This window comes from Teleopsis dalmanni, chromosome 2 (genome assembly GCF_002237135.1).
Source record: "Teleopsis dalmanni isolate 2A chromosome 2, ASM223713v2, whole genome shotgun sequence".
Classification (NCBI taxonomy): Eukaryota; Metazoa; Arthropoda; class Insecta; order Diptera; family Diopsidae; genus Teleopsis; species Teleopsis dalmanni.
Genome location: NC_051847.1, coordinates 20,343,625 through 20,362,137, shown reverse-complemented (window position 1 = coordinate 20,362,137; position 18,513 = coordinate 20,343,625). Strand labels below are relative to the sequence as shown.

At 32.1% G+C, this 18,513-nt stretch overlaps 3 protein-coding genes across 3 annotated transcripts in view; 1 reads left to right on the top strand and 2 right to left on the bottom strand.

Moving 5' to 3' along the window:
• The window catches only part of LOC119674068 (pickpocket protein 28-like), a 5,290-nt gene extending 4,067 nt beyond the window's left edge, over positions 1 to 1,223 (bottom strand). Inside the window, exon 1 of the mRNA XM_038085192.1 lies at positions 1,192 to 1,223. Coding sequence (XP_037941120.1) covers positions 1,192 to 1,223 — 32 coding nt within the window. The remainder of the gene's footprint in view (positions 1 to 1,191) is intronic.
• Positions 1,224 to 3,624: 2,401 nt separating this feature from the next.
• LOC119679041 (alpha-N-acetylgalactosaminidase-like) lies at positions 3,625 to 12,399 on the top strand. Its single transcript, XM_038091187.1, has 9 exons — positions 3,625 to 4,423; positions 10,842 to 11,019; positions 11,090 to 11,359; positions 11,425 to 11,586; positions 11,653 to 11,792; positions 11,868 to 11,940; positions 12,009 to 12,161; positions 12,224 to 12,299; positions 12,360 to 12,399. Exons 1-9 carry the CDS (start codon positions 4,260 to 4,262, stop codon positions 12,389 to 12,391), a joined length of 1,248 nt encoding a protein of 415 aa, XP_037947115.1. The 5' UTR covers positions 3,625 to 4,259; the 3' UTR covers positions 12,392 to 12,399.
• Positions 12,400 to 14,261: 1,862 nt separating this feature from the next.
• On the bottom strand, positions 14,262 to 16,195 carry LOC119681695 (hydroxymethylglutaryl-CoA synthase 1-like). Its single transcript, XM_038094953.1, has 2 exons — positions 14,621 to 16,195; positions 14,262 to 14,557 (listed from the first exon to the last, which is right to left on the bottom strand). Exon 1 carries the CDS (start codon positions 16,106 to 16,108, stop codon positions 14,723 to 14,725), a length of 1,386 nt encoding a protein of 461 aa, XP_037950881.1. The 5' UTR covers positions 16,109 to 16,195; the 3' UTR covers positions 14,262 to 14,557; positions 14,621 to 14,722.
• Between the last annotated feature and the right edge of the window lie 2,318 nt (positions 16,196 to 18,513).

Here is an 18,513-nt window from a genome sequence, read left to right as displayed (position 1 = left end):
GGTTGGTATTGATTCTGCCCGATATTAACAACTGTCTAAGGAAAGCTTTATATGAAAGGTGGATTGTCTTATTTTGGTTGGGATTAATTGTGGTTTGCAGTACTCTTGCTCCCTGGTGATATTTTTGATATTACTTTGATATTACGTTTTTGATATTACTTGCTCAATATCACTTAAACTATTATACGATAGTCAAAATACTCAAAACCGAAATGAATTTGTCAACAGTGTAATGTAATTAAGTAGTGATCATAATGGATACCCCTAACATATTCCATACCTACTCCGGTTATTGTAGTCTATTTACAGACTTACATTTGAATGAACAATATATAATCTGAATCAATAGATAACATTTATGTTGGCATTTTTATGGTCAATATTATCAAGTGGCATGCATATCTGCTCAGCTATCATATCATCTGAGCTAGAATCAATATTTTCAATCATCCACAGCTAATTTGGAGTGCTATTGTTATCTGACTGAAACGATAATAGATTGATTGATTGTAATTGCCGATTTGGACGTACGAGTATTTCTGCAATTTGAAATATTTATTAGCGGCAACTTGTGAGCAATCCAATCACTAAATGCAATACGTATATATATTATATTACTCGTACTAAAATAAATTGTTGAGCAAATATTAATTACTTAAGTGAAGTAAGTACATTCTATTGCGGTTGCCGTTGTCAACAACTTGTTCAGAACTGGGTCAAAATTATACAACCTCTCTTTTAGATATTCATCCATACGATTGTGTACTTTTTCTTCTTCTTCTTGAGTACAAAATTTGAACACAACACACTTTTAGTTCTAATATGAAAATTAAAAAATCTATCGTTTCGATCGGAATTTCTAGGTTAGTATAACTTTTAGATTTTATTAAATAAATAGTAACCTCCAAAACAAAAGGTTCTTGAAATTTGAGTACCTATTTGGAAACATTTGTATATTTCGTAAGTTATTCATATTTAATTAAATAATAAAATAAAATAAAATAAATGAACTTTTGTATATTATGTTAGATCAATGTTATTGATTACTTTGTATTATTTGTGGAACTCCCATAGGTATAAAAAACAGATATATGTATATCGAATATATCGAATAATAGATTGTGATTAAAATTATTAAATCAAATTAAAAAAATTTTTAATTGATATGTTGATTGATATTTGGCGATATACAAAGCAGCTGCATGATGTACTCCAGAACTCATTATTTAAAAAAATAATTTTTTTTTTTTGAAAGTGTTAATTACCTTTTTTTTTATTGAAAACAGATGTCTTGTCATAGCACATTAAATTCTTAATTAAAATTTTAATATAAGAAATTATATAATTAGTTTATAATTTATTTAGTAAAACTTTAGAGAAGCCTATGTTCAGTAGTCTCAACTAACCAGACCGACATTGGCTCTCTAACGCCAGTTGGCAGTAGTTTGTGCCGTCAGCTTATAGTACTTCCATTAAAAATAAATAGGTCCAAGTTAGCCACTAACGGATCGCGAATCAAATATTTTTAACAGAAGCATTTTCATCGATTTTGGCGACACGAACAAAATATACTATATATATATAATACTATATATATATATATCATACTATATATATTTATCAGCTGGTTTTGATCTATTAGTTGTATAGTGTCTTTATCAGATGGTTTTGATCTATTAGTTGTAGAGTGTCTTTATCAGCTGGTCTTGATATATTTGTTGTAGGGTGTCTAGGACGATAGTAGGTGCGAAATTCTTGCTAGCACTATATAGAGTGATATATCTACATAAGAATCACTTGAAACTAAACAAAGACTTTCTATATAAGTTATTTATATATTAAATAAATATCAATTTACATAAAAACTGGAGAATAAACAAATAATAAAAACAATCGAAGGCGACAAAATACATAAAACCTATATTATAAAATTCCTTGCCTTTGTCAATTTGCAAGAAGTGATGACGTAGCTCAAAAAGTTTGTTTATTGCGACTGTGTAAATATGTATTTAATATATTTATATTTAAAAATACAAAACTTTCAATCAAGTGCAAGTCAGTAGTTCAATTTGTCATAAATACAAGAAACAGGAAAATTATTAGACTATTCGTCTCAGGTCTCCAGCACCTCAAAGAAAGAAATGAAAGTCTAAGAAAGGAGATGTTATTTTTTTTTATAAGTAGCGCTATATAGCTATGCTTTGTTAGGTTTTAGACGAAATCTTTATTGTATACAATATATGAATATATATAAACTAAGAATAAAATGAAATCGTAAAGAAATTTTGACTCCGTTCTTATAAGATATGAAATATTGAAATGCCAATAAAAGTTAAATCTTCTTTAATAGTATGAAATGAACTTATTGACCAACTTAGTGTACTGATCAGTACAAACACAGTCATATTTATTATACTACCTTCAAGTTGCTTCTATAAGGAATGAAAGACCCTCTATTTTTTGTTCTGCATTCTTAAGACTTGAACTTGATGCCCTAGAATCGGTTGTTATTGAAATAAATTGGTTTAGTTTTAATTGTTATTAAGTTATTTTAAATAAAGTAAATGCAAAATATTATGTCTCATAAAATTATTATAAAACTATTAACATAACTATATTTATGTAAATTTAATTCTTAAAATTCCTTCAGGAAATATAGGGTTGTTATAAATAGTTTCTAATGAACTTAGTCGGCACAGAGTTGAATAAATTAATTGCTTAACTTGACGAAGTTTCTTTATAAGTTCTTTGGAGGTCTGTTTCTATATGCATTTTCCATGTGTGGTGCAACACCTGGGTCTCTTCTGTCTTGAGGTTTATTACCAAGCTATTTTTTTTAAAAAATTCTTCTGTAAGTCCGCTTTGAATGCTATCAAGTCATTTATATATTCGATTAATATAATTTTAGTGATTGGTGGTTGCTTAATTTTGAATCTTAAATCAGTATTTTATATAATGTTTGGCCTAAATATCCGCTAGATTCGGTTATTACTGTGGCTTTGTAAAACGCAGTTTTCACCATATCTTCTTCTTCACTTATAATTCGTAGTCTATGAGTTTCAGTAAATTTTTTTAAATATTGGTTGCATAAATATTATTATCTATATCTTTTTTAAGAAAACTGATAATATTCGATTCGATTGCAACTAGAAGGTGGGAGCCTGGCTGATATTTTAAATATGGATCTTCAGAAAATAATCATGGTTATCAATCTTCCAATTTAGTTTCAGAAACTAAGAAATTTATAAACGGATTTAGGTTAACAAAACAGTACCTGTACTGCATTTAAAAAGAAGTAAACGTTTTTCCACCACTAAAGCCCACTAACTATAAAATTTAGAAAGTTGTAACTATGGGAATCTATATATAATGATTCTCAACTTAACTGATATTGTAACTTTGTATAAGAATAGAATTAAGAGAGCATTGATGTTTGTTATTAGAGTATTCAAAATAAAAAGAAATCCTCTTTTGAAATATATTGTGAGCCACTGCACTTGCTTTACAGTATTTCTCAGTTGTGTTTTGTTCTTAATTTCACTATCAAGGCGAAGCCGGCTTAGCTTATCTCTCATTTCTGCATTTCGATGAAAACGAAACCAGCGGAAAGTAATTGGCACTAACAAAAACAAACAATAACAAGTCCCACTATAGCGAGTGAACTGCATATACATAATTGGATCCATTTAGCTCTAGCTTATCACTAAAACCAAGCAGTTCGCCAGTGCGGGGGCAAATAATCACACAATCGCGTTGCTCATTCGATTTTTGAGAGTATCAAGTGGCTCATTTCAAATAGTTTTTTATGCGAGTATATACAGAATATGCAGTATATAAATAAACTATTGTACATAAGAAACGGTATTTACAAATAAATAATAAACAGGCCCGTTGAGCTCTCGACCACTGAACTTAGACGTAGAAAAAAAATTGAAACTAGAAGTGATAAGAACGCAGTGCGCGGTTCCACGCTGTGCGGATTTCTTCTTCGCTATAAATTCGGTTGATTTGGAGTGGCACACACTCCAAGAGCTTCAATTCCAAAACAATTATAGAAACAATATTGTGTGACGATATCTTTTACTGTTACTCGTAGTTTTATCAATGAGAACTCACTTATGCACTTCAAAGATAAATTTTTATGCAACTTGTAACTATAAAATCATTGCTTCGCTTGGGAAAGGATTCATTCAGTGGGTTGTGGTTCTCAGGTGTTGACTTTTCAAAAAAAAAGTGAAAATTAAAAGAAGTGCTTCAAAATGTTTAAAAATGTTCTAAAATATTTACTATTAGTGCTTTTTGTTCTAAATTATGTTGCCGCTTTAGAAAATGGTTTAGCTAGGACACCACCCATGGGCTGGATGCATTGGGAACGTTTCCGTTGTATCACCGATTGTGAAAAATATCCTAACGAGTGCATAAGGTGTGTACTTGAAATTATTTGTGAAAGATTTGAAAGTTTTATTAAGGATAAGAGATAAATCAAATAATTTTCAATAATTATTCACATTAATAATAAATAATGAAAATGTACAATATAGCTTAAAATAAATAATTAAATCAGAGTAATTAATTTATATTGATAATAAAAAATAAAAATGTATGATATAACTTAAAATAATTAAGTCACTTAAAAATTATTAAAAGCAACACAAGTTTTGAATACAACGAAATACCTTTAATTCTAAGAAATTTTTAATAGATCAGATTTTTTCTCTTGATTAATATTTTATACGAAGAAATAATTTATTTTTATATTAAGATTTATTCCATTAATTTCTCTCTTAATTTTTGCTATTTATTCGTTTACTTTTGCTAGTAGTCTCTATAAGAATCAATGTCTAAAGCTGGAATAAGAACTGGATTACAAAGATTATGCCATACAAGAGCATAAAACTTAAATATTGGCTTGAGCAAAAAGTATTCGTCATTTCTTATTCAAAATTAAAAATTTTTATATAGTCGAAAGTACCAAAAGTATTTTTTTTGTCATAGACTTCAATTGGGATGAAAGAAGACTATCATATGTTTTTTATATAAATTAAAAATAATATATTTCTTAATGTTAATAATTTTTGTGGAATCTGACGCGTCTTATCATAAAAAGAAACTAGAAGGATTCGAAGAGTAATGAAAAAGCAACAACAAAAATTTGATTAATTTATTGAAATTTTTAAATAATTAGTTTATTTAGAATTAAAAATAATAAAAAACAGATAAAAAGCACTATACGCGACATCCACAACGGTTCGCGACCCGGATGGTCTTTTTCCTCCATGACGTCCCGGGATGTAGGCAAGATACAGCATCTTCAATCTTCGCTAAGAAGCCCACCGTTTTCTCGGACTCTCGAGTCTGAAGGTCTGACTGGTGGCCTTAACTGGCAGCCCCAGTACCAGTATAGGATGCATGGGCTAATCACTCGTTCATCTGAATCTACACGATTACTGAAACCGAAACAAATAATTATAACCAACGGCTCCCTTTGATGACGACTATTGGAATGAAAATACGGAAACGATTCGGAACCTGGAATATAAGAACTCTAGCAGAAACATCAAAACTTGCTCAACTTGAACGTGAATTTGTACGTCTCAATCTTTTATTCATCGGGCTAAGCGAAGTAAGATGGAATGGCTGCGGCGAATACAAAACATCCTCCGGCGCTACACTCATATACTCTGGAAAGGCCACAGGCGAAAAAAGAGAAAGTGGAGTAGGCTTTCTATTATCCAAAGAAGCTAAACAAGCGCTCATAGAATGGCAACCACATGGCGACCGAATAATTCTGGCAAAATTTAAAACTCGAGCCAGAACCCTCACATGCATACAGTGTTACGCGCCTACTGAAGTCACCGACCCACAAATCAAGGAAAATTTTTATGACTCCCTATACTCTGTTTTAAATAAATGCCCTAGAGGTGAAATAAAGCTCGTCATGGGAGATTTCAACGCACAAATCGGGCCAGATAACAATGGAAGAAAGCAAGTGATGGGTAAACATGCTCTCGGCACAATGAACGATAATGGGGAGCGTTTCTATGAATTATGTAACACCATGGGCCTCACCATAGGAGGTAGTCTCTTCCCGCACAAACATTTGCATAAAGTCACTTGGGTTTCCCCAGATAATGCAACAGAAAATCAAATCGACCACATTGCCATCAGCAAAATGTGGAGACATTCATTATGTGATGTCAGAAATAAAAGAAGTGCAGACATGGCTTCTGACCACCATCTACTAATCGGTGAAATACAACTCAAATTAAATGCGGTCTTTAGAAAGCCACAATTCAAAAGGAAACGGTTCGACCTCGCCAAACTCGACAACCCTACTGTTCAAAATAACTATCAATCTCTTTTATCGGCCCAAATCCCTAATCCCTTGCCACTAGAAGAAGAAATCTTTGAAGCCGAAACTTATTGGGAACAAGCAAAATGTGCCTTCACTGAAGCAGCACAACAAAGTGTCGGTATTCCTCAACGTCAAAATAATCCGTGGATCACCGAACATACATGGAATCTTATAAAAGCGCGCAAAGGAGAAAAAGAAAAGGTTAACAGGGCAAGAACGCGCCAAACAAAGCAGCGGGCACAAGCCAACTACAGTATTGCCAACCGCAAAGTTAAACGCAGCGCTAGAGCCGATAAGCGCAGATGGCTCGACAATTTAGCAACAGAAGCTCAAAAAGCAAGCGAATCACATAGGCTCAAAGACCTACACAACATCACTAAAGCTATGGTGGGACGTAAACACAGGATTGCAAAGCCAATAAAAAATACCAGAGGCGAACTAGTACACTCTACCGAAGATCAGCTAAAAGTTTGGGAAGATCACTACAGAAATCTCCTAGCGGGAAACAACACCTATCCTCAGCAGGAACTATGTAGTAGACACCACGAACATGTTGCTCGCAACGATATAAACACAGATGTACCTAACATCAGTGAAATTGAGGCAGCAATAACTCAGCTTAAAGCAGGTAAGTCCGCTGGTCCGGACAATATTGCCCCCGAACTGCTCAAAGCAGACAAAATTTCAGCTGCTCAAATTATTCAACCAATTGTCAACAACTTCTGGTCCCAAGAGTCATTACCGCCTAATCTTAAAGACGGCATCATTATTAATATACCAAAGAAAGGTAACCTGATGGAATGCTCCAACTGGAGAGGCATAACTTTACTAAATGTAGCTTATAAAATTATTGCTCAAATCTTACATAAACGTTTAACTTCGGCCGCTGAGCCTACACTACGAGCCGAGCAAGCAGGATTTAGGCATAATCGATCATGTGCCGACCACATAAACAGCCTTCGAATAATAGTCGAACAGTCTAGCGAATGGCGATCTCCCCTATACTTGCTGTTTATCGACTTTAAACGTGCATTCGATACACTTCTCCATACCACCATCTGGTATGCATTAGAGTGTAAAGGTATACCGAGTAAATTAATAAATTTAGTAAAAGGCTTGTACTCTGACGCGCACTGCTCAGTACTTCACGAAGGGCGTCTCAGCGGGCAAATCCAAATTAAGTCTGGCGTCCGACAAGGTTGCATTCTTTCACCTATACTATTTAATATAGTCTTAGATGTGGTTATGTCGGAAGCTATGAACACAAATCATGGCATATCATTCGGCCTTCATAACAAACTTACTGACCTCGATTACGCTGATGACATCTGTTTACTAACGCATAACTTTTCCCAGATGCAAATATCGTTAAACAACATCGCAAAGCGTGCATTGGCAGCTGGTCTGTCAATCAATATCAACAAAACCAAGTCTATGCGTCTCAATTCAAACTGCTTAACGAAGTTTCAACTAGATGGCTCCTACATCGAAGATGTACAAAGTTTCTGCTATCTGGGAAGCTACATTTCGAACAACGGCGGCAGTCGGCAAGACATACAGTACAGGCTATCGAAAGCGAAGCAAGCGTTTGGAACCCTTAACAAAATCTGGCGTTCATCCAACATCACACAACGCACTAAGATACACCTGTACAATGCAAACGTAAAATCAACTTTACTATATGGTAGTGAGAGTTGGAACCTAACGGCAAGAGACGCACAACAGCTACAAGCCTTTGCCAATCGTTGTCTACGACGCATCCTTCATGTATTCTGGCCAGCAACCATAACCAATAATGAGCTCTGGTTTAGAACGAATCAGCCTCTTATAACTGATGAAATAATGATGCGCAAATACAAATGGCTTGGCCACACGTTAAGAAAACCAGCTGATGATATCGCAAGAAATGTCTTAGATTTCAACCCTCAAGGCAGTAGAAGACCAGGGCGTCCGCGCAACACTTGGAAACGACAAACTGAAGCCGAATTAAGAAATGCTGGAAAGAGCTGGAGTGAAACAAAACGTCTTGCATTAGATAGAGTTCAATGGAAACTATTTGTTACGGCCCTCTGTTCCACCTAGGAATAAAAGGATTAAATAATAATAATAAATAATAATACGCGACATAACGTGGTATTTTTCGATATTTTTCTTAGAGGTTTGTCGGCCTTATTTACGAGAAATATAAGGGATAATGAAACCAAAATACTGCGAATAGTTGAATAGTTAATAAATAAATTAATTAATATGGATTATTTTTTTTTAAATATATATAAAAATAATATATTGTACCTTTCTACTCAAAATCAATAATACATTGGTGACCGAAAATTTTTCGGAAATTCTCATTTAAAACTCGCGCGCTGTATATTTTTCGATATTTTAAGTTTATGTAGTTTGGCAGCACTGTCCTTAATTACTATGCCAAAAATGAGCGCGATCTGTCGGACAGTTCGTTTACGGCAGCTGTTGAAACCAGTTCACCTCAGTAGTGCGTTGCGAAAAAAACAATGGAAAAAAATATTGAACAAAGAGTTTGCATCAAATTTTGTTTTTCGAACGAAATTTCGTGTGCAGAATCGTTGCGAATGCTACAAAAGGCTTATGGGGAATCAGTTTTATCGAAAACTCAAGTTTATGAGTGGTACAAAGCCTTTCAGGACTGTCGTACGACCGTCGAAGACATGCCGCGTTCTGGACGACCTTCGACCTCTACCACCGACGAAAACATTGAAAAGGCAAAGGAAATCGTGTTCAAAAATCCTCATGTGAGTGTTAGAGAGATAGCACGAGAGCTAGGCATCGGTCGTGAGATGGCTCGTTTGATTTTGGTGGACAATTTGTGTATGCGACGTGTCAACGCCCGGCTTGTTCCGATTCACCTCAATTTGTTCAACATTATCAACGATTTTAAGGCCAAACATTCAATAAATACCATCGAACAGCCACCGTATTCACCTGATCTTGCACCGTGTGACTTTTTCCTGTTTCCCAACCTCAAATTACCACTCAGAGGAACGCGTTTTGAATCCATAGAAGACGTAAAACAGAATTCGCAGAGGGAACTCAAAGCCATACCGGAAAGCGCCTATAAAAAATGTTTTGATGATTGGAAGAAACGTTGGCATTTGTGTATCGCTTCTAATGGAGCATATTTTGAAGGAGATAAAATAAATATTGATGAAGATTAAGAATTTTGCGTTTTATTTAAAATTTCCGGAAACTTTTCGGTCACAATGTATTTGTATTATTTCTTCTTATTTCAAAAATATTTTTATTGGTTTAAATACTCTACTCTACTCTACTCAAACGCTATATTATAATAATTATATTTTTGGCTTGAACGTAAATTTACTTATTGTGGAATTTCAAGGTTTAATCTTTGAAAAATTGAACCAGGTGTATATCACAGTTTTTTTTCAATTTAAATTTCAAGAAACAAGAGAGTATTGTGAAGTGGTAAAGTACAAGTAGCAAGAGAGATGATATTTATAGATTTATAGCATCCTTAGTCGTATCCAATAGGTTATACTAGCACGCCCGTTTAGAGGCTTGCTGCCGCGTCACCTAGATCTTTTATCGAATACGCCACAATTCACACCAGCATTTACCGAATCCATAAACTTTTTACTCGTAGTATTTTTATCTATTTGCAAGAAACGATCAACAGATCGAACAAATAATAGAGATAGATAGAAACGAAAAATACTCTAACATTGTAAATCTATGACTATACTATAGTATAGTTAATTCCGTTCGAAAATCTTTTTCATTTGGAAACCCAATAACGTATATCTTGATCAATTTTAGCCACTTTTCATAATTTCTTATCTTGTTCTTCAAACAAGATCATAAAACATTAATTGGTTCGGGTTTTATGACAGAAACTTTGATTCAAGTAAATATTTTTTTGGCACTCTTTTTCGGTTTGGAGTCCAAACTTTGGACTCTATTTCGATTATTAATTATTAAAATTAATTATTTTTAATTAATTTAGCGAATATGAAAATAAATGTATTTATCAGTAAATTTTTACAAATTATGTAACCGTGCTAGTTAACTACTAGTACTTATTACTAGTGAAATTTTTGGAATGTGTGATCGAAGGTATTCCATATTCTTTTTATTTTTGATACTTGTTAAAAAACTACAAGCTCAGCTATTTTATTTGTATTAAATATTTATAGATATACTGTCCTTTCTTAAAGCTACATAAAACTTCAATCCGAATAAAAAACATTTAATATAATTTGAAGACCACGTTTAAGTCTGTTGGGATCTATTAAATTAATGTAAATTAATATCAATTAATTAAACAATTTAAAATAATAAAAATGGATCACATGAATTTAAAATATGTTCTCACTGACGTGTTCAATTTCTTTTGAAAATAATTATATATATTAATATATAATAATAATATAATAAGATGAAATAATTTATATAAGATATATTCCACTTAACAAATATCTTGTTAACCTTATAGTGAACAACTTTTTAAACGCACTTCGGATATGTTAGTCTCTGAAGGATATGCAGATGCTGGTTATGAATATGTTATCATTGATGATTGCTGGCTAGAGAAGGATCGTGATAATGTCACACAAAAATTGGTACCTGACGCCATACGATTTCCTAGTGGACTTAATGCTTTGGCTGATTATGTATGCATTACATAAAAATTATGAAAAAAAGATCATTTATTTAAAATTACTGTAACTTCTTGACTTACAGATACATCAGAAAGGTTTAAAATTCGGTTTATATCAAGATTATGGCACAAATACTTGCGCAGGTTATCCAGGTGTAATTAATCACATGGCATTGGATGCTAAAACATTTGCCGATTGGGATGTGGATTATGTTAAATTGGATGGTTGCTATGCCAATATTAACGATATGGATCAAGGTTATCCAGAATTTGGACGTTTACTTAATAAGACTGGTCGTTCAATGGTTTACTCATGTAGTTGGCCGGTATATCAAGAATACGAAGGCAAATTGGTAATATAGATAACAAATAAATAAATTTATTAGAAAAATAATGATGAACAAATAAATTTATTCAGCCTAATTATGAAGCATTGAAAGAGCATTGCAATTTATGGCGCAATTGGGATGATATCGATGACTCATTTGAATCTGTCGCGCACATCATGGACTACTTCTCAAAGAATCAAGATCGCATACAACCACATGCTGGACCAGGTCATTGGAATGATCCAGATATGGTATATAATAAGATATAAGATATGGTATATAAAATAATATTTATTTATATAAAATCTCTTTCCCAGTTAATTTTAGGTAACTACGGTCTTAGCTATGATCAAAGTAAATTGCAAATGGCAATTTGGTCTATATTAGCTGCGCCATTGATAATGTCAAACGACTTAGCAGCTGTGCGGCCAGAAATAAAAGCAATTCTACAAAATAGGTATAAAATCTATTTATAGTACTTATATGCTTACATATTCACAAATTGCAATAAATGAACATTTATTTTTGGCAGAGATATCATTGCTGTAGACCAAGATCCTTTAGGTATACAAGGTCGCCGTGTAACTCTCAGAAATAATATTGAGGTAGATTTTGTACATTATATATTAATTGTTAAATTTTGTAGTAAAAGTGAATTTTTAATTTCTTACAGGTTTGGACTAGACCTATCACCCCTGTTAGCACTTCAGGTGAATATTCATACGCTGTCGCATTTGTTAGCCGCCGTACCGATGGCGCACCTTATACCACTAAATTTATATTGCAAGAAATTGGTTTACGAAATATCCGTGGATATAGTGCTGTGGTACGCATATTCATTTATATAATATATGCAAATACTTTTTTAATAAACAAATATTATTTTAGGATTTGTTTGATTCAAAAATTCGTTTGGGAAAGTTTAAGTCGATAAGCACATTTGAAACACGCGTGAATCCTAATGGTAATAGATTTCAAAATGTTTTCATAAAGTTTTTACTCAATATTCATTTTTATTTTTTAGGTGTAACTTTCTTTAAATTTACTGCTTTATAAAATGTAATAAAATATTTAAAAATAAAACCAAACATTTTTTAGTTGTTTAGTGAACTTAAATTTAATAAAATATTTAACAGATAATTATTTTAATAGTTAAGAGCCTAACAAGTTCTTAAATACGTTGAATATATTCGTTTACATACTTAATCGAATATACCTACTAATTATAAGGAACATAAATTATAATTCTATTATGACAAACAATAGAATATAAAAACGTCATTAATATAGTACATATACTACATAAAACGATTAGTTCTCTTCATCTCAAATAGAGGAGCACACCGTTCTATAAATGCAGTAAATCGGGAAGCGGTTTATTCTACGTATCATAGCTACTTCCCATCGACGGCCAAGAGCCACTTCAAAGAAATAATCATATTTTTAATAATAGTAATATTAAAATCTCAAAATAGTGGTACAATTTTTGGTCGTTCTAGTCAAACGCATAGCCAAAGTAGGGTCTGCTGAGGCTGAAATATCTTTTGAAGTGAACCTATAACTACATATAAATAAATTGATAACAAAATGGTATTGTCTATACAAAAATCGAGTAGAAGTCTAATGCATCTACTAATGTTTTGTTAAAGTACATCGATGGAATGTGTTTTCCGGTAATTAAGTATGTACTTAGGATTTTCGCTATCCTATCAGTCACATCAGCTTATATTGCTTGATTATTTCCTGTCATGGAAAAAAATATGAACTACAGTAGAAAATGCAATTTTAACATTTTATTTATTTAAATTTTTTAGTAACTTGAACCATTATTCTATCTGGTTGTTAATTGTAGGATAATGTTAATAAATGAAGTTCTATGTATACTATATAAGGCTATCATCTATGCGGTACGAATTTCGTAAAATTTTTCTTTTTTTTTTTCTTTTTCTTTCTTTACGAAATACCAATAATTATATAGGAGTATACACTAATACTCCGATTTGCGTCGCCCTGATTTGTGTTGATTCGAATTGCGTCTCATTTTATCGGTGCCAATTAGCGATGCCCGTCGGTGTATAGTTGTATACATTTTAAGTAAGTCACACAAATAACTTATATATATTAGCACTATATTTTTTGGGAAGCTTTTTTTTTGGGAGATATTCTACTTAATGAAACGCTTGTACTTATATGTTATTGAGAAAGTCCAGGAGAAATTTTACCATAAGTGGATGACTGCTTTAAAAGGCTTGTAGGCAAGGTGTTTTTAACAAATTTATTAAGGTTAAGCCGTATGCTTAGATATAACTTTATCTTTAGTTAGGTATATTGTTTATCTAACACCTCTGCACTTCTTCAGCTCGTGGCAATAGTTTGGAAAATGTAACTCCACATTAATAAAAGTAAATAAATACTGTCATTCAAACCGTGTACGTTTAGTTTTAAGCACAACCATCACAATATTCTTTTAAAGGAGTCCAAATTAGGTTAAGACTGTAGGAACTCTGTGGGCTCTGATTTAGGTCTTTAATAAATTGTTGCAAGTGAAATTTACTTATTATCAATACGACGACGTCCTTTAGAGGCATTTGTATAATCATCAATCAACCTAGCATGCTACATATGTTTGACTACCTTATCATATAATAAGCAACTAGTTTCCAAATATTGTTTCAGGCTAATTAAGAGTATGGAGTAGTTGGGGCAATTCCAGTGGTAAACAATCGAAAAAAAAATTGAAATCCTTATAATAACACTGTAACTACATATTCAATATTTATAAACTCTTAAGTGTTTTAGTGAGAAAGACTCTTTAGATTTCTGATAACAAAATATTAAATTTGAGCAGTAATTATTTGTAGTAAATTATTTTTTCATATATATTTCCTTAAAATCATATACATTCATATATTTATAAATTAAAATATTTAACAAGCAGTAAAAGCCTATACATAATAACTAAACAATAAAACCCTGAACCAATGAAGGTGCATTAATGTCCATAATACAAACAATTAATATTAAATTAATGTACCTCCCTTTTAACATATAGCATTATTCAACCTAAAGTATTTGTAATTTATATACTTGCATTATATATAGTATAATATTCTGTCATGCATACAAATAGTTAAAATTAAGTTTTGTACATTAAAATATAAATAAATTATTGTCACACGATTTCTATTTTATGAATTCAAACTGTTTAATGAAGTGCATTATCTGAAAGTAAAAAAAAATATTTTAATTAAGATGTGTGGGCAGTTAATATCAGGTTAGAAATACCTTAAAGCTAATTCCACTTAAAGCACCGTTTAAATTACACAACGTCCAAACAGTTACCTTCCTTTTGCAGGAAGTACTACAGCTATCCTTTGCTCCATATTTTTAGTGAACTCCATTTGAAATGGTAGGCGTGCGTTCATAGGTACGTCGATGCAACTCATCAACATTTTTGAGGTAGTATGTGCCTGGAAATAGCGCACTTATGCTGCCGGTTGGCGTGTACGGTGCAGCATGGTTGTTCTTCTCCCTTACTTCCATTAATTCTGAAAAAGTTTCTGGTGCTACTTTCTCCCTTGAGTTCAGTGCTGGTAAAACATAGTTCAATTTTTGTACAAATTTTTCGAAATCTTTTGCGTCCTGTGTAACTGCAATGGAGTACATCGAGGCTGCTAAACCCGAGCCGTATGAAAATACTCCAATACGTTTTCCAAGTAGCTCCGCAGAATTGACATTGACCAAAAGCGAAGCAAGACCAGAGTACACAGACGGCGTATACATATTTCCCACTTGATTGGCGAGTAGTAAGGACTTTTTGGTTTTCGATTCAAATACATTATTAAATTGTGTCATAAAAGCTTTTTCCACATCACGATCGAAGTACGTTGACTCAAGTGTGGAGTTATCGAAACGTTCTAAACCAACATATTTGCTGGCACGCTTTTCCTTGTTTGTTAGTAAATAATCATTAAAGCACAAGCGTGCTACAGATTTCTGCACTAATTTGCAGAATGGCGTATGAAAGAGTATTGCATCGAAATTTTCTAAACCCAAATCGGCGGCTTTAGGATTTCTTTTTTCGAGTTTTTTACGATATAATTGATAGCACGTGTCAAGTGCAGAGAGGTAGCATTGTATAGATAATTTACCATCAACAGTCGGATATTCGGAACTGAGATCTGGTTTATAAAAATCATAGGCGTGCTCCATATGTGTTGCCCTTAAACCACGTTCAAGAACGAGGGGGGCGTTTGGTCCCACAAGCATTGCAATGGCGCCAGCACCACCAGTTGGACGTGCAGCTCCTTTTGCATAAACAGCAATATCTGCACAAACTGCCAATGCATAACGACCATCCCAACTAGATGATTCAATCCAGTTGACTGAGTTGAATAATGCAGCTGTACCACCATAGCATGCATTTGTCGTATCAATTCCTTCAATATCTGTATTGCCACTATCGGCAAATAATTGCATTAGCACTGATTTCACAGATTTCGATTTATCAACTATTGTTTCGGTGCCCACTTCTAATCGACCGATTTCGGTAGGCTTTATGTGATGTCGCTCCATTAAACGACTTACAACCGTTAGGCAGAGTGAGTTAACATCTTCTCGATCCGAGCAAAAACCCATTTTCGCTTGACCCAGTCCAATTGTATATTTTCCAGCTGATGCACCATCAAACTGTTCTAGCTCGGTTTGGTCAACATATTGTGAAGGGAAGAGGACTTCTATAGCGCATATACCAACATTTTCAGGCCACGACATAATTTCAATTTTTATTTAATAAATTTATTGATAGTTATATACAATTAAATTGTTAGTTTTGATATTATAGTTATTAACTAAGAAAGTCTGAAATGAAAAAAATATTGAGGCATAATTAATATACATATACATTGATCAATATATTTTTTATTTTAAAAATTAATACGGTATTTTATATTATAAGAAAATAATTAAAAGATAAATTTTGCGATTAATTAAATAATATAGTGTTAAAATAAGTAAAGCTGTAACTTATAAGCAAGTTTACGTAATTTCAAGTAAAACTTGGACAAGAGATCTTCGGTCATCTTTCTTTCCCATGAATGGGAGTCTACCACCTTTTTTATCAATCGGATTTTTTACTTGTCATGTGATATCATATCAAGTGTGAAATATTAATGATGAAGTCGTTAGATAAACTAGCGGAAGACGACCCTTTAAGTCTGATACATACACCACATACTCGTAAAAGAGGTGAAATAGTGCATTAGGATCTCATTTGTAGTACTTAAGTTAATTAAATTACAATATTTAAGAATTGTCTAGCTTGTGATAGGATAAGGTAATTAATTAATAATTAATAAGTAATTAATTAGAATAAACAACATTACTGATACAAAGGACGTAGCGTTGCAGCGCGAAAGATGGAAGCGACTTGCAATATAGACAGTATATGCCCAGTATAAGAGGCTGCTCGAAATATTTGACGTCGAGTAAGGCTTATTATTATTATTATTATTATAAATAATTAATTAGTACACTAAGTAATGGGAGTTAATGGCAGTCAATGTAAGAATATGTTACGTTGACTGTGAAAAAAGATTTATTATATTTAATTTAATTTTGTTTATATTAAAAATTCAATACAATAGCAACAAAGAAGAAAGTATATTTTACAAGTCATTAGTTAATTTTTTTTAATTCAGTTGAATTTTTAACAGATTAGATATATTTTTTTTCTTGTACTTTTAACCATTTTCAATGTTTGACTTAATTTAGTATTGGTGTTAGTAGTGCTTAGATTTGCTTTTTGATAAAAACTACATTCAAATTTAAATCGTTTAAAGATAGATAAAAATAAAGATTGAAGATAGATCGTTTCACACAGTATATTTATCAATAACGGCTAGATTTGTAATTTGATTATAATTATGTTTTTGTTGTTGCTCAGTATTTTGCATTGTAAATGTTGTAGCCCAGTTAGTGTCATCGTTAGCATTGATAGATTTATTTGCTATATTGAAACTAAAACAGGTATTAGTCGTTGGGTATGAGTGGTTACTGGTCATGGAACTAGACTAAATTATATGAGTAACTTTTAGTCATTAACTATGGGTAGTTAGTGATCTTCTAGAACTATAATCCATAATCACACTTTCTACACAGTTATTTGACCAATCGTTTAGTAATTTCCATTTTTCAGGTTAAAGTTATATCCTTTCGTACTATGGAAATTGGTATAGGGATTTTATCACAAGTATTTTAACATAAGTCGGTGAATTTTTTAAGAAAGTAAAAGCTAATAGAACCTTTTTTTCATTCTTATTTTTTTCTACTCGCAAAATCAGTATTTGAGCTACGCAATGAGTTCCTTGAGTCGGGGAAGAAATTAAAAAATTTATTGCTAGCTGTAGTATTTTACCTAGATTTACAAAATGTATGAAAGTGGCAATACTGACGCCTCATTTTTTTGATGTTGTCTGGTGTGTAATTAATGGGAATAGCTCAACAGCATGAATTGTGAAATTACAGAATAATGCATAAACTTGCTATTATCTAAAAAAATTTCACATACTTAAACTAATTTATTCGAATGGTGAAAAATACAACACTAGAATAATCCATTTGCTAGTCTTAGTCCAAATCCAACTCTTTTGTTTCTCTCGAAATTTAATTGGATGTTTTGAGTTACACTAAAAAGTAACTGCTAATATGAAACAAAAAATTAATTGCTAAGACAACTGTTTTTCCAGGCTTAGCCTCATGTAAGCTTTTTCTAAAAATGAACTTCAATCTTCCTAATAATTGTTTTGAATGGAAGGATGAATTAGAAAAGAAATTATTGAAGAGTCTACTACTAAATATGCTGACAATGGTACTTCTAAAAATTAATAAAGCACCAGTATATAACATATAGATGGCATTATTTTGTAGATGACAAAAAAAAATAAAAATTTGAAAAAATAATGACTCGATTCTCTGTCATATACTATTTCGGGAACTAATTAAACAAAATGTATTTTCTAAGTTTATATTGTTAATAAAGGTACTTCAATAAAAATATTTTGTATATCATTAATTTTTAATGACTTAATGAAGAGTATTTATATTTATATATTTTTATTATACATTTAAATATTTGTTAATAACATATATTGAATTCATATATTATCATTCTTCTATTA